The following is a 15,061-nucleotide window of genomic DNA, read 5'->3' on the forward strand; positions in this document are numbered from 1 at the left end:
AAACACCTTCAATCATGTCAAGGCGTTTTGAACAGAGATAACCTCCTTGCTTCAGAAGATGTACACACTGTTCTGTGAAGATTTAGTCCGACAATATGACTGTCAAGAAGTACTTTACGACAATATCTGATACTGTATACAAGCTTACTTTTCAGTGTTTTCATGTTCACGATTTGAAAAGAAAACGCAACTTCATTGATTATCTTTATATCAATGTTGACGCCTAGATCTAAATTTCTGCAGTATTCTATCCCTGGGTAGCGCTACATATGAATATATGTAATAATAAATTATTCAAATGACGCATTTATCTTTACACATTGTCCTTTGACTAACAAGGTTATTATGAAAACTAGATACGAACTTTTATCACTATATCAGTATATGGGACCATAGTGCAAAACGTGACGCATGAAAACGGTCAATATTTACATTAATCAAACATGTTATTTACGTTTTAACGGTCAGTGGAGTTTTTCAACGCTTTATGAATCTAAGAACCAAAACTACTGGTAATAGAAGGTTGATTGATATTTGTTCTCTTCCACAATCGAAAGTTGTCTCATGACTGAATGATGATCACAAGATAGCAAGACAAAGAATGACGTCATGTCAGCTTACTTTTCAAACTCCCTCGCAAATATTGAGGTCAATGATCTTTCACTATAAAACCTATACTTTTTGACAGGTAAACTGTAGATTTTTGAAACCTCTGTTGGGAATATCTATAATCTAGTTGATTTACGAAAAAAAACCATGGTGAAGTTTATTTAAATACTCTTTATGTTTTTGTAGAACAAATTTGGCACCCCTGTATGTTGTAATGGCATAGTCTCATAGTGTCACATGACCCAAAATGGCGGACGAAAATAATGAAGATACGAAAATCACGAAAAACATCGGTGAATTTGAAGACATTGCAGCGGGATACGAGGTAAAAAATCAAATCAAACAATGCTAACGTGTTGTTTACTCGATATGTTGACATATATTGACATTGGTATTTTGCCAAGTGTGTTATTTTTACTGAAGCATAGGGTGGGTGGGGGGCGAAACTATTTTGATGCAACCTGTGAAATATCCTAATGATTTTACCACGGTGGCACGGAACTGTTTAAACAAATGATGGGTTCTAGATGAATCACGGTGTACACAGGGACTTGATATATTGTTTACTAGATCTGCTGCAGATCTTGATTCTAAATCTGCGAGTGGCTATTTTGCTAGTAGGGCTATCTGTGATAGCTTAGCTCAGGTTGACACTTTGATGTTTTTCCATGGGGTTTCCATAGTCTTCATCGGTGACATCTATATAGTTGAACTAATCAGTAACTACATCAATAACAGTAACCCTTAGATGTTAGAAAAAGCGTCATAGGAAACTACAGCGGGTCCATCATGACAGTGCATTTTTCCATGAAGGAAGTATAGTTTAATTCTTGTTTCACACACATTCTATGATTGGAAAACCTAGTCCCGTCACTCCTGCCTGCACAGTAACCAATGCAAACTTTGTGCCAAAAGGCTATGGCACTAGGAAGAAGGTTGAAATATGACTGTGACATTTAACAAGTAAACCTGTTTACTACAATGAACATTTGACAGTGACCGTGACGTTTGACAAGTAAACCTGTTCACTACAATGAACATTTGACAGTGACTGCGACATTTGACAAGTAAACATGTTCACTACATTGAACACTTGACAGTGACTGCGACATTTGACAAGTAAACCTGTTTACTACAATGAACATTTGACAGTGACCGTGATGTTTGACAAGTAAACCTGTTCACTACAATGAACATTTGACAGTGACCATGACTTTTAACAAGTAAACCTGTTCACTACAATGAACATTTGACAGTGACCGTAACATTTGCCAAGTAAACCTGTTTACTACAATGAACATTTGACAGTGACCGTGAGGTTTGACAAACCTGTTGACAACAATGAACATTTGACAGTGACCGTGACGTTTGACAAGTAAAGCTGTTTGCTACAATGAACATTTGACAGTGACTGTGACTTTTGACAATTAAACCTGTTTACTACAATGAACATTTGACAGCGACCGTGACGTTTGACAAGTAAACCTGTTTACTACAATGAACATTTGACAGCGACCGTGATGTTTGACAAGTAAAGCTGTTTGCTACAATGAACATTTGACAGTGACTGTGACTTTTGACAAGTAAACCTGTTTGCTACAATGAACATTTGCTAGCTGAGCTTATCACTTTCCCTTGATATAATGATTGATAGATATAATATAAACTTGATCTACCAACAAAGTTCTTTCCAAAAGTTGTGTCTGTAAATAATATAAAAGGTATTAAAACTCTTTTCTTCTCTTATTTGATTGATATATGTTGACTGTAATGTCACTTTATTATTATCTGTGACTAAAGATTTTGAATAGACATTTATGAAGTGAGAGGGGTACTTTGCACTTCATTGCACATTGATGCAATATTGTGTGATTTTTACTATAAAATTTCAGTCATTTTGCAATATATGAAGTCAAGACAAGATAATAAAGGTCGAAGACTGGTGGATCTTTGTTATTCTTGGCTCTTTTTCAACTTAAGTTCAGCTTTATCGATGCTCTGACTTCCTTTAAAGGAATGTGTGCTAAGGGTGGTAGTGGCTCAGCTAGTGCCTTTCAAGGTCTTTTATGATGACAGCAGTATTCCCAAGATGAGAATGGCAGCCAGAAGGGCCAGTGAAGATTTTGACAAGTCTGTCCACTGTGTGGTTTGCGGTAAGACTGCCACAGACCTTCGAGACAGAAACAGCTACTACAACATCTTTCAACACACCGATCCCACCGCTGGACGTAAACTTCACCTCCGTCTGCAGGCTGTTCTCGACGTGGCAATCAACGAGCGACGTGTTTCCTCACGATGGCTGTGTAAGGGGTGTTACAGGAAGGTGGAAAAGCTGGAGGCAGCTAAGGCTCTAAAGGACAAGCTTCTGTCTCTGTTTTACCACACCGACGGCCGCCACCAGGCACCGCACTTCAGTAAACAGGATGGACCAGTGACAAGTTATAACCTGGCATGTACGAGGAAGAGTGGACGACTGAGTAGCAGCACTTCGGATGAGTCCTCCCTTCCCAAAACAAACAGTGATGTGACATCTTGCTCTGAGAGGCCCAGTACAGGGGATGCTTTAAATAAGACAGACAGTAATGACTGCTCTGTTTGTGTTGGAGTTTGGGTGAGACACAGCCAGCCATGGCCTGTATCGGAGCATCCGTTGTCTCAAAAACAGGTACATGGGGAGGGCAGGTGGTATTTGAAATAATTAACATTGTCTGAGCTGTTTTTTTTGGTGACACTTCAGGGGTGGAGCCAATAATGTATTGTTTTTGTTACTTGCGAACAGGACGTTAAACTTGTATGTACTGTACATGACATCTGTCTTCACTGTCACATCCAGTGGAAGACTAGCTTAACTGTTTAGTGAGTTCATTTGAGCTAAACTGGTTCAAGATCACTTTCACTTTTCTCACTTTTGCTGCTGATATAAACATCTTAATATGCGACTGAACAGGTGCTACATGCCCCAAATATGGGACCTTCCCAAATTCCCTCTCTATTCTCACTTACTTCATGCCCCTTATTATCATATTCAAATTTTGATCTCTACTTATGGAAATCTGACATGTGTAAGCAAGTTGACAGAAAAAGTATTCCAGCAAGAAAGAAAAAGGTTGCATGCTCACTTAAAGTTTAAAAAGTTGACCTTATACCTTTCAACTCTTCTTCCGTTGTGACCTTTCCCATGTCAAGGACGAAGAGTGATTTTAAGAGATTATGTGATCTTGTCACTATATATATAAAAAGGTTGCATGCTCTCTTAAAGTTTAAAAAGTTGACCTTATAGTATACCTTTCAACTCTTCTTTCTTTGTGACCTTTCCCATGTCAAGGACGAAGAGTGATTTTAAGAGATGATATCATCTAGTCACTTTAACTTATAATATAAGCCTCTACAGTGGTAGAAATACTTTTTTCCGGTGTTCTGCAATATTGCAGAATGTCCAAATTTTGTTCTGCAATTTGAAAATACTTTCTGCAAATACACAGGCCTCCATTAGAGTCCATACTATAACCGTCTTTATCTATTTATTCCCAACCTAATGATATCCTTGCCAGGAATAAGTGTTCTGAATCTGATGCGTGATCAAGATCGCACGGCCAGTGACAAAAATCCACAGCCACGGCCCCAAAAAAAGAAAAAGATAGAATTTCAAAAATTGAAATAATATCACTGGATGGGATAAAAAGCCTCACGGAAAACCTCGTCCTCTGCGTAGTTTGTTCGCGCGGCACAGGTTTCAGTTTACGTACACAGCGCCGCTAGTCCTAAATTGAGGACCATCGAATCCAAAGCCTGATTTTTTCATTCTGCAAAGTTGCAGGTTGTTTAATTGTACTTCTGCAATGTTGGAAATCTTTCTGCAAATTGCAGACTACAGGTGGTTATTTTGAACACTGCTCTAAAACATTGCTGTTGTGCCCCTTTTCTCCAGGTGGAAAAGGGAGAAGAAGTCATGGAGAGACAGCTTCCTGCATTAGAGGCTGAGGAAAATGGTCACTCTGGTCCTATCCTAGAGGGAACACAGGTAGTTATAGGTTACATGTGGTGATACTGATCTACCATAGTGTTCTCTGGTTTCAAATATCGTGTTGTTTGTAAGCCTACTGTGGTAAGCTGTTATTTTGAGCGACGTTTTGGTCAGAGTACAATTTTTCCTCCATCTTCTTCTGCTGACGTTAGCACAGTAATGGCTCTGGCATCTACAATGGCCCTCTTCTCCCAAGCATGTCCAAAAGAATTTGTTACTAGTGCAGGGATCGAAATACTTTTTTGGGATTACTTGCAAAATTGCAAGTTGGCAAAAATTCTACTTGCAAATTTAACTTGCAATATCAAAGTCGATATGTAACTGCTTTTGCTGTACATACATACTCAGCCTGACATTGCAACTTTTATAGCATTATCAGAAGACTAAACATTTTACATGTAATCTATTCAAAATTCAGTGTATTTTATGATATGAGATGATGGTGTGTGTGTGTGTAGCTTGTTCCCATGCATTCATGGAATACAAAAATTGTATTTTTAACTTGCAAAATTGCAAGTTCATAGTAATTTTACTTGAAAATCTTGAAAATCACTTACATCAGTAATCATGAAACATCTTCATTAAAGTAATTATATCAAACAGCTTGTTTACATTTGGAGAAGTGCAACCGAAACTAAATGTGGTGACTCCCTTCTGACTGTCTTTAAAGGCAGGCTAACCTTAATTTCGTAAAGCATACTGCAGTATGTTAAATATACCAGTAAGACCAGTTCTGACTTGTTTTACACTAGTCCATCATAGATTAGCGTTTTTACAACATTTGAAATTCGCGGTGTGATGATGTAATACTGGCGGTGTCCAAAGCCCTTTGACCTTTGTGACATCAGATTCCGAGTCGGAGACATGGCGTCTGGAGCATTTCCTATGGTGCAGGTGTGGCCGACTCGGAATCTGACGTCACAAAGGTCAAAGGTCTTTGGACATCGCCAGTATTACATCACTACACCGCGACTTTCAAATATTGTAAAAACGCTAATCTATCATGGACTCATGTAAAAGAAGTCAGAACTGGTCTTAGTGGCATATTTAACATACTGCAGTATGCTTCACGAAATTAAGTTTAGCCTGCCTTTAAGTTGATATTTTATGCCATAAAGAATAAATCATGTACATACACTATCCAGTGAAAATTAAGCTTGATTGTGTTCACAAACCAAAAGTCTTGACAAAACTTCTTATCTGATTATCATCATATTGTTTACATTCTTTTTAGCTGTCATATCTTGGTCATGAGTGCGAAGCAATCCCCGAATTCCTTGGGCAGGAGTATGGCCAGTTTGTCAAGAGACTGGACCTGAGCTTCAACCGGATCCGGTATGTCTCTATTTACTTATTCCTGCATTTTTTTTCCAAATACTGATTATGCCATAGGGCAGTAGGCAGTGGTTGTACTTGCTCCTATGTTTCAACGCAAGAAGTCCAAGGCCAATATGTCACGTCAGTCATGCGCTTTCGATGAGGATCTGTATTCCTTTACCTTAACTTAATAAGTTAGCTATTTTGATTTTTTAATCTATTGTCGCCGGCCCATTCTAATTCAATGTGAAGCTTTTTCAGTAGATTAGATGCAAAGAATAATTATTGGTCACAATAATTCCAAGTATCACATTATGCCCAAAAGTCACAATAGAGTGTCTGGTTGTGTCAGTGTTCATAGACTAGTTTAGCCAGACACCTCATAGATACAACGGAACAATCTAATAAAATCTCTCCCCAAACCATCCAGAATAACAAATCACCATTAAATGTTGCCAGGCCCCCTGAATCTACCGTTGAGCGTTGCTGGCCCTCCTAACTTTACCATTAAGGGTTGCCAGGATCCCCCCATGCAGACCCTTTTAGGTAAATGCAGGGACTTAGAATAGATACACTCCAAGCAGAAGGTGGGATGGAACATTGTAACATTTGACTGGACTAAGCTGGCTGCTCAGAAAATGTTATGATTACCCCAACGTCTGCTTGGAGATCATTACTAAAAATAGTGATACATGCTAAAATCTTCACTTGCCTTGAAGTTGAAGCCTAAATGTTGAAGTACACGTAGAAAGGCTACCTGTTCCCAACACCATACCCGTCTCGTTAATATTTTGGTTGAACTGTCCTATTGTTTTTTTAAGATCTCTACTAAAATCCCCTGCAGCGGGCTTCTATTCTCTCCTTGTTGACATCATACTTTTAGGATGTTAAATCAAACTTGATAACCTTTCTTCTTCTAACATTGTGTATATGCTGTCAGTCAATCAATCAATCAACTTTGTTTGCACAACATGTGCTACGGATACACGGTATTTCAAGCCATAATCTACGGCATTGTGTACCATACAGTTTGTCACATGGTGTGATTAATGACTAGTATACATAGACACATGTTACACAAATAACCAAGTACCGGCAACTTGGTTATTACGTGTGCTGTGTTGTGTTCATTTTTTGTCCCACGCACAAGGTATGACATCGTCCCTAGTTACTACATCTAGAGTCAGACTCAGGTCCCTTCGCGGTGGTTTCATGTTTAACACCCTTCAGTTTAATTCCGGACTTCCAGTTTAATTCCGGACTGACCTCCCATATCTCAGCAACCTTACATATACTTGGGCTAATTAGCTGTTTTATTTTCAAAAACAGATTATATCATACTTGACTTCACATTTACCAAGTTAAATCTTATGTACCTTGATGAAGGTTGTCATCCAGGTAATAAGATTTTCGGATGAAAAATGCTGCCTCGCTGAAGTTTTGTTCTATGTAGAAGGACTTTGATGCGTCTACAGTTTCTATATGCTGTAACTCAAACTAATGTTTTGGCAGCATATTGCTTCTAAACCCCAGCTGAAACACAAAGCTGGTACTCTCAGCACTACATGCACACAGGGTAGCCATTCCAACGCGTCCCCGCTGCCGCGATCGCGCCCATTTTTCAAACTTATCACGGAACTACATCTCGCCAGACCTCCTGTTCGCAGCATGACTCCCGGAGACGCGGGCAAAGTACATTAGTGGGGCCTAGGATTACTGTACGATTGATGCGAAGAGATGTCCTCTATACCCCAGTAACAGGTAGTTCAGTTACACTTACGCTGTATGGGGTACAGGCCTGACCTAGTAGGAAATGGGCCCACATAGAAGTATACAAATGGCAGCTCCCCTGGCTTTTTCTTATCATGTGTGGTAGCGATCACTCATACTCTAACGGGGAAATCTCTCAGGTTATGTTGAAAGAGGGCTGGATAACGTCTTGTGGGATTCATATTTTTCATTTTGTTGTCGTTACCAATTATGAATATTGATTTATCTAACTTGTAGAGTCCAAGAATCGTTCTGGATATGGTGAAGAATGATGATGACTTGTGTGTAATGTTTTATGTTAGAACCGTCTTCGTGTTCTCTTCCTTTTACAAATAATTTTCTTGATGGGTGATTTAAAACTTGGATCCCTGACAGTTGATGATCTGTGCCAATCACTGATGTTAATTTGCAAATTATGTTTGTTTATGTTTTTTTACCTTAGACCACACCAATTTCATTTCTTGGTTAACAGAATTTTAGAAAAAAATGCTAGATTACAAAATCAACATGAAAACAGAATCTCAGAGAAAAGTTTGTACTTTGGTGCACACAGTTTCAGGGAGTGAACATTGTCAGGTACAAGTTTTCACCCCAGCTTTCTGTTTTAATAATGGCCTCGTGCTAAAGTTTAAAAACAAAATCTGTTAACCAAGAAATTGAATTGGTGTGGCCTTACACATTTTCATGCATTGTATCCCTGATTTTTGCCTGTGTTTATATTTACTTCTAGTGCTGGTAGATCTTTACTGCAAAAGCTTGTTGTGTAAAGTCTTAAGTTCGCCCTTAAGTTGCTACCATGGCAGTAATGCGGTACAGTAGTCTCAAGTGTCAGGTCATTGCCCTTTAACTTCGAAGTAGTTTCCTTCTTTTGTAGCATAAGTGAGAAACTTTGGAAAGTTGTGACAGACAGTAAGATTTGTATCGAGCCATGTTACTAACTGGTGTCCTGTACCTACCTGTATCATCCTACCCTCCCATTGTCTACCGTCCTTCAGGGGAACTTGGTCTTATACAGGGATGTAAAAAATGACACCTCATGACATCACAATTCTATTTAGCACAAGACCTCCTTGTACCCACTGCCAATAAATCTCTGACCCCCAGCCCCTGAGGAGGGTTATGCCTTCTGCTATTACATTTTGCATAGCCCTGGCTGTCAGGGAAAGGATTATGACCCTCCCAATATGTCACAGGGGGCAGCCGTGGACCTAAAAGAAGAAGAATAGAAAAATTGCTCCGGTAGACCCATGCGTCATGTATTGATGGCCATCCACATCCCTGACAAAAAGTTCAATTACACACTTAAAAAGAAGTCATCAATATGGGTACTGGTAGAGCAATTAGTCATCCCAGGGCAGTCAATACTTTCTTCAAAGTGCTGTCAGATTCTGAAGTCTGATAGCTAGCCAGGTCTTCCCGCTGCAACCTCTCCCTTCACCTTTATCCCCGCCTGTCATTAGTTCTGTCCCTAAGAACTTTCCCTGACCCAGCAGATACCTCAACCCGCTTTGAAAAATTGAGACGTTCCAGGCACAAAAAGATCCTCGGCGTCTGCCACAAAACACCATTTCCCGCGACCAGGAAATCGGAGGTGGAATGATGTTCTTCTACAAAGAGAGATGTTGGGATTGTATCGGGGATCTTAACCCCTTCGATGCCGCGATGTCTGAAGCAGCGTGCCTTCGAAGATTAGGGGAAAGGCTGCTGTCAGGGAAGGCACAGCTTATCGACTATTATTGCTATAAGTGTAATTTGTGAGTGGAGAAGATTATTTGGAAGCTGGCGGGTGATATAAATCATACAAACGAACAAGCTTTAATTAGTTACGGAGATACGGAACATTCCCACATTTGGGGTTGGACGTAATGATGACGGATGATAGCGGAATCACATAAACACGGAAAATGAACCAACCAAGTATTTGGATTTCCAATTTCGCGCATTTGGAGATTATGTGAAATTGCAATAACGATAACGATCGGAGGGAATTTACATTTGTCAATTAGTCATCCAGGAAGAGGGGGTGAAGTTTTAATACATCTGTATGCGGGGATTATGTAGTATAGGAAGGAGAAGGGGTGAAGGAAGCACTTAATTGTTGGAGACAAAGATGTGTTCAGATGGTCTCTTTAAAGTGTCCTTTATCATATGTTAGTGTTATCATGTAAACTGTAGTTAAATGAAACGTAAATGTAAACACTGGTAAAGATAGTGAAAGAATCAAGTGATGCTATCCTTTCACGAGAGCACGCAAGTGAGGAAATACATGAACAGCTTGCATTCTCATAAGCGTCGGCGGGGATTTTCTGCGTAAAAGCGTAATTTTTCACCTGCGTTAGTTAAAAGTGTGCCGTATTAATGAGCGGGAATTAAAGCTAGTAAGAAGATATTGCTGCCAAGTGTCCTGACATAAACCAGTCTGGCATGGTTGGCGAAAGCTGTCCTTGATGGAACGCTTTCTCAAGTGGAGAAGACATTTTCTTGAGGATAACATTACTCACTTCTTATAAGGAGATTCTGTACCATTAAGAAGACAAGAAGTACAGAAAGCGGCGCCCGTCCTGCGGTAATGTGCCCGACAGTGTGGACCGAGAAGTAAACTTATCATAACCCCGGGGTGGGAGATTTCTCTACAGGTCCGTCCATTTGGGCTAGAATCCTTTCACTGGGAGATCTGACATTTAGACAGTCTTGTGGATGAAATATTACAGTAAGCTGTATTACCAATATACATGTAACAGCCACCTGGTAAAATATGGACCAGTCAAGGAAATGGCCAAGTAGTCAGAACAGGCTACTTTACATTGTCCTCGAAGGGGTAGATTTTCCGGCGAGGCTTTATCATCGTGATTACAGTCATTTCAAGTGATGAGGCCAAAGTGAATTACGACGGGGACGGGGAAAGTTTGTGCTCGGGGTGCCTAAGGATTGATGACAGGATTACCAACCTACCGGCTCGCTTCTAAATCACCCAGGAAGTGTAATGCTGGCTGAGTGCGTCCGGACTGTAGCGGCGACCAGTGCTTTATCTTAGGGTCAGGGGTTCGAGTCCCATTCCTACTAAGGCTGGCTAAATCACCATGTGGGATTACGAACTCTGCGACTCTGGGCTAAATCACCTGGCCAAAGTGTCCCCAAAATCTGCACGGAAGCTAATGAAGATGGCGGGAGAGAACACACTTTTAGTGGAAGGTCAATGCTCTGAGTCATGTCCTGTACTTTGTGGTAGAATTGCCAGAGCGACATTTGGTAAAAGTACAATGTCACCGGCTATATAGCTTTTTGGCTGCTGAGATGTCAATGCTTAAAGTGCTGTCTACAATTTGCTGCAATCCATTGATAGAGGAGCGGGATTTGAGCTGATATTTATATACTGTATTCCCCTTTGCCAAGGTAGCAAAGTTACTATAGGACAGACCTGCTTGGTAACTGCAGTTTGAAAGAAAGTTGCTAGGCGGATTGCCCCAATATTGAAAGACTTACCAACTTATAGTTGAAAACTATTATAATAATAGTAATAATGGTTTATTGGTCAATAGTTATCCTTGCAATGGCAGCCAGTGCTGAATTGCTGTGCACAGGGTTTACAATCACATAATACACAACAGATACATATTTTGTGTCCACACTTGCACTTTGTCGAACTGTTGCAAGGGACTGGGCGGCTGCCATTCGGCGCCAGCAGGTGACCTCAATACGACCGTCCCCAACCGAAGTTAGGTACCCATTCACACCTGGGTGGAGTGAGGAAAGTCGTGTAAAGTGTCTTTCCCAAGGGCACAACATCGGGGCAAAGCAGTGGTTTCGAACCCGGGACCTCTCGATTCTGGGCGAAACACCCTACCGATTGCGCCACATGATGCCACATTAGTTGAAAATTAGAGAGATCTAGTCAAGATCTAGTCAAGAATTACCCACCAATAAACAAACAAGTCAAGTCAAACAAACCCCCCAAAAACACCAACTCCTTAGCAAGTTGTCTCAGAGGTAGCAAGATTAGATTTCAATACGTCTACGCTGATTAAGTAATATCCTAGCCAAAAAGGTGAAAATCGTCACCAACACACCCACTCATAACTTGTTTTGTCAACAACCTATGGTGGAAACATCCTCCTACGTTGAACAATAATTTTCATTGTACAATCAAAACTTGTCACGAAGTTTGAGCATTTCTAAATGGGATCGAAAAGAGGAAAAGTAAAAAAGTTAATATATACATAATTTGGAAATGAACGACTACAGACAAAAAAATCTTCTGCATAAAACAAGTCACATTTTGCATCCATAAAAACGACACTAAAAGAAGATAAGAGGGAAAGACATTACTCCCAACAGCTTTGCTGAATTGCCAAGTCAGAAGTGATTGCTGCTTTTCTATTGACATGGGCTATTTATGAAGGTAGCTATCTCCTCTGTCACTGTTAATCTTGAAGAATGAGCAGCTTGATTTTTCTCCCTGTTCGACAATACATATTGCACAGGTTGCTGCTACTTCACAAATGAGGCAATACATCTCACATGGGCACGTCGTCTTGTGCTCAATAGTAGTTACGCCAGGAGTAGAATATGTACTTTTATGTGACACCAAGCCCCCTGTCACATACGTCGTCGGACAGGTTTACAACGGCATATTGGGAACAGTCTTCGGTTGAATAATGTGTTATACACCGTTCAACTGTCTTAATAGGGAAAGGTTTTTGTAGTTTTCGTACTCTTCTATAACCTTGTACAACAAAACAATCATACGGCTTTTGGGATTGTGGCTGAAAGACTTAAGTTTAGGCTAAATGATAGCATAATTTTAGCACAGAAGGGAAATAAGTCTAGAAAATATATTTTCAAAATGACTGGAAAAAGACACTACCAAGAAAAAAAGTGCATGTAGTAGGATTTGTGATTTAGTGTTGTTTTAGCACCCCCCTCCCCCTCCAAAGATATTCTTAATGGATACCCACTACCTAGAAAGTGGAGCCATCATGGCCCGTACAGCCGTGACAGTGAGGAATGGGTACTGTCAGTAGCTTGCGTGTTTCAGTATAGATCGCATCGTGTACGTTTTCAACTTGAAAGGCCATCCAGAAAGCAGCTGATTTGTGTTTGTCAGAAGCAGACCGGTACCATTTCATCAAGTCCCGTCCTCGGATCCCCCCCCCCCCCCCAACTTGTATTGCTCATGTGTGTATTTTTGACCCCCATAGGTAGACTTCAGAGCTAGTAATCAATCCAGAGAAACTTTCTAGTCGGTGCTTATGATTGGAAATTTCCGTACGTCATCAGTGACAGTGTTTAATGCCTGCAATATTACAACTCGTCCTCGTTATAAGAGGACACAAATGAGATAATATGTACCTATCCTGTTTGAAAAATGGGGCTAGCTCTCCGTTCATTTGTCAAAATTAGTTGAGGACTGTAACCCTTGAAGTCTGCCACAGCGGGCTATATTGATGCGCTGTGAATAGAATATCCTTTATGCAACTTCGTTCTGATTATGTTTCACTACTTGAATGGGTGAAGAGAATTGATATGCCTCCTACAGTGTCGATGTGTTGGCGATCATTTGTCAAAATTAGACAAGCAATGTTGGCTGATATTTCATTATCAACAGTTACATTCGCAGTCTATTGTTGATATTGAAATATTGGATGATACTTTGCAACATTTGGTCGGTTTTAAGTGGACTTATGAAGATAAGATTTTGTGTTATCTGATTTTGGGTACCGGTAATATCTTTTTTCATTCCTTTAGATAATTGCTGTATAATCTACATGACTGTACATTGTCCAATATCTAAATTCAGCACTGGATAACTGAATTTGTCTCACGGACTTGTTAGTGTTTCCATATTAAAGGGATGTTAATCACCTTTTTGGGTAAAGTTTATATCACTAATTAATGGCACACATAGCAGTATTTTCCCCATTGAAATATTAAACATTAATATCTTGGGATACTTGCTGAGAAGTTAAAGGATGCGCCATCTTATGAATTAAACTTTATTTTCTCACAACAGTAACTTCATTTAAGAATATTTGTTACTTGAAGGCAAGCACAAGTTATTTCTTTTCTTACTTCGAACACCAGTCTTGACTTTTTAGTACTGAAGCTTTGTTGACATAACAAAGAGTACCACAAATTCTGTACAGTCAACAACGAGCTACAAAATAGAAATACAAAATAAATCTTAAAATTTGACTTACTACACAAGAAAGGCTAACATCTGTAAATCTCTTGCTACAATCAGGTGGCGCTAATCTTTTATAAAAACAAAGCAATCTTTTATCTATTTACCTATTTTTGCATTGTGAGTGTGGACAGATCAAAAGATATACTCATATATTAGTGCATGGATTTTGCTTATTCATTATTAACCATAGATTGTCTACATGTTTTCAACAAAATGATAAAAAAAGTTTTAACCTTTAATAGCACTGGTACAGAGCGTCTCCACCTACCCGTATTCGGCTGATATTGATTCTAATCAATCACTATTATCGCCATTCAGCCTGTGTAATTTATCCTCTACATGACCTTTCCTGCAAATGACATTGTGATAGGTGACCAATTACCATAATAACATTATGCAAATCTGCAACAATTAGAAATGCGTCATTACCTTATCTAGTGCAAAGAAAAAAAGGGATACAGAAGGGACAAAGACATGGATTTGAACATGTTGGAAACTTAATCAGTGTTTTACCCTCTTGATGCGCCAAGTGAACACACCTGTGTTATTGCTGTTACTGATGGAACTCAATTTCATGCTAATGACTTCGTCAACTGCTAGAAATTGACGAACTGCTAGAAATTGACACTTCGCGTCTACCCTGATGAAGAATCATCGTATTCGTCTGATTGTCCCTTCCCTTATTAGGCACAAGCAAGATCCCCCCGCTGCACTTAGTTGGCTTTCTTCTTTCCCGAGTTCAGCAACTTTTGTCCCAACCCCAGACACAGACAGTAGCAAGAACACACATCCACTAACGTTCTTATCCTCGGCCATATTAAAGTAAGAATTCAGTAAGAGGACAAGAAGAAGATAAAAGCCTTGGGAGGAAAACTACCGCAAATGCAGAAATTGTTTGCGGTGGTTTTATGGTTGCGTTTTTTCGCGGCGACGGTTTCACCACGAACATAAAACCACCGCAAACATTTTTGTCCAATACTGTAGCAGTATGTGACTATAGCACTGCCGCAAACTTAAAAACACCGGGAACACTCCATTTTCCCCTTAATGCGAAATAAAAACCACGCAAATTAAAATGCATTTATAGTTTGCTTAGTCCCTGATACTGTGTGGACCAAGGAACAGACTTTCCTGTTGGACACCCTGTAGATTTTGAT

General features: G+C 39.8%; 1 protein-coding gene across 1 annotated transcript in view; it reads left to right on the top strand.

The window, feature by feature from the left end:
* Nucleotides 1-820: 820 nt before the first annotated feature.
* Nucleotides 821-15,061, top strand: part of LOC136448168 (leucine-rich melanocyte differentiation-associated protein-like) — a 71,992-nt gene continuing 57,751 nt past the window's right edge. The window contains exons 1-3 of the mRNA XM_066447345.1: nt 821-934; nt 4,538-4,630; nt 5,868-5,968. Of these exons, the coding sequence (XP_066303442.1) occupies nt 857-934; nt 4,538-4,630; nt 5,868-5,968 (272 nt within the window). The 5' untranslated portion in view covers nt 821-856. The remainder of the gene's footprint in view (nt 935-4,537; nt 4,631-5,867; nt 5,969-15,061) is intronic.

The sequence above is a fragment of the Branchiostoma lanceolatum genome, chromosome 14 (genome assembly GCF_035083965.1).
Source record: "Branchiostoma lanceolatum isolate klBraLanc5 chromosome 14, klBraLanc5.hap2, whole genome shotgun sequence".
Classification (NCBI taxonomy): Eukaryota; Metazoa; Chordata; class Leptocardii; order Amphioxiformes; family Branchiostomatidae; genus Branchiostoma; species Branchiostoma lanceolatum.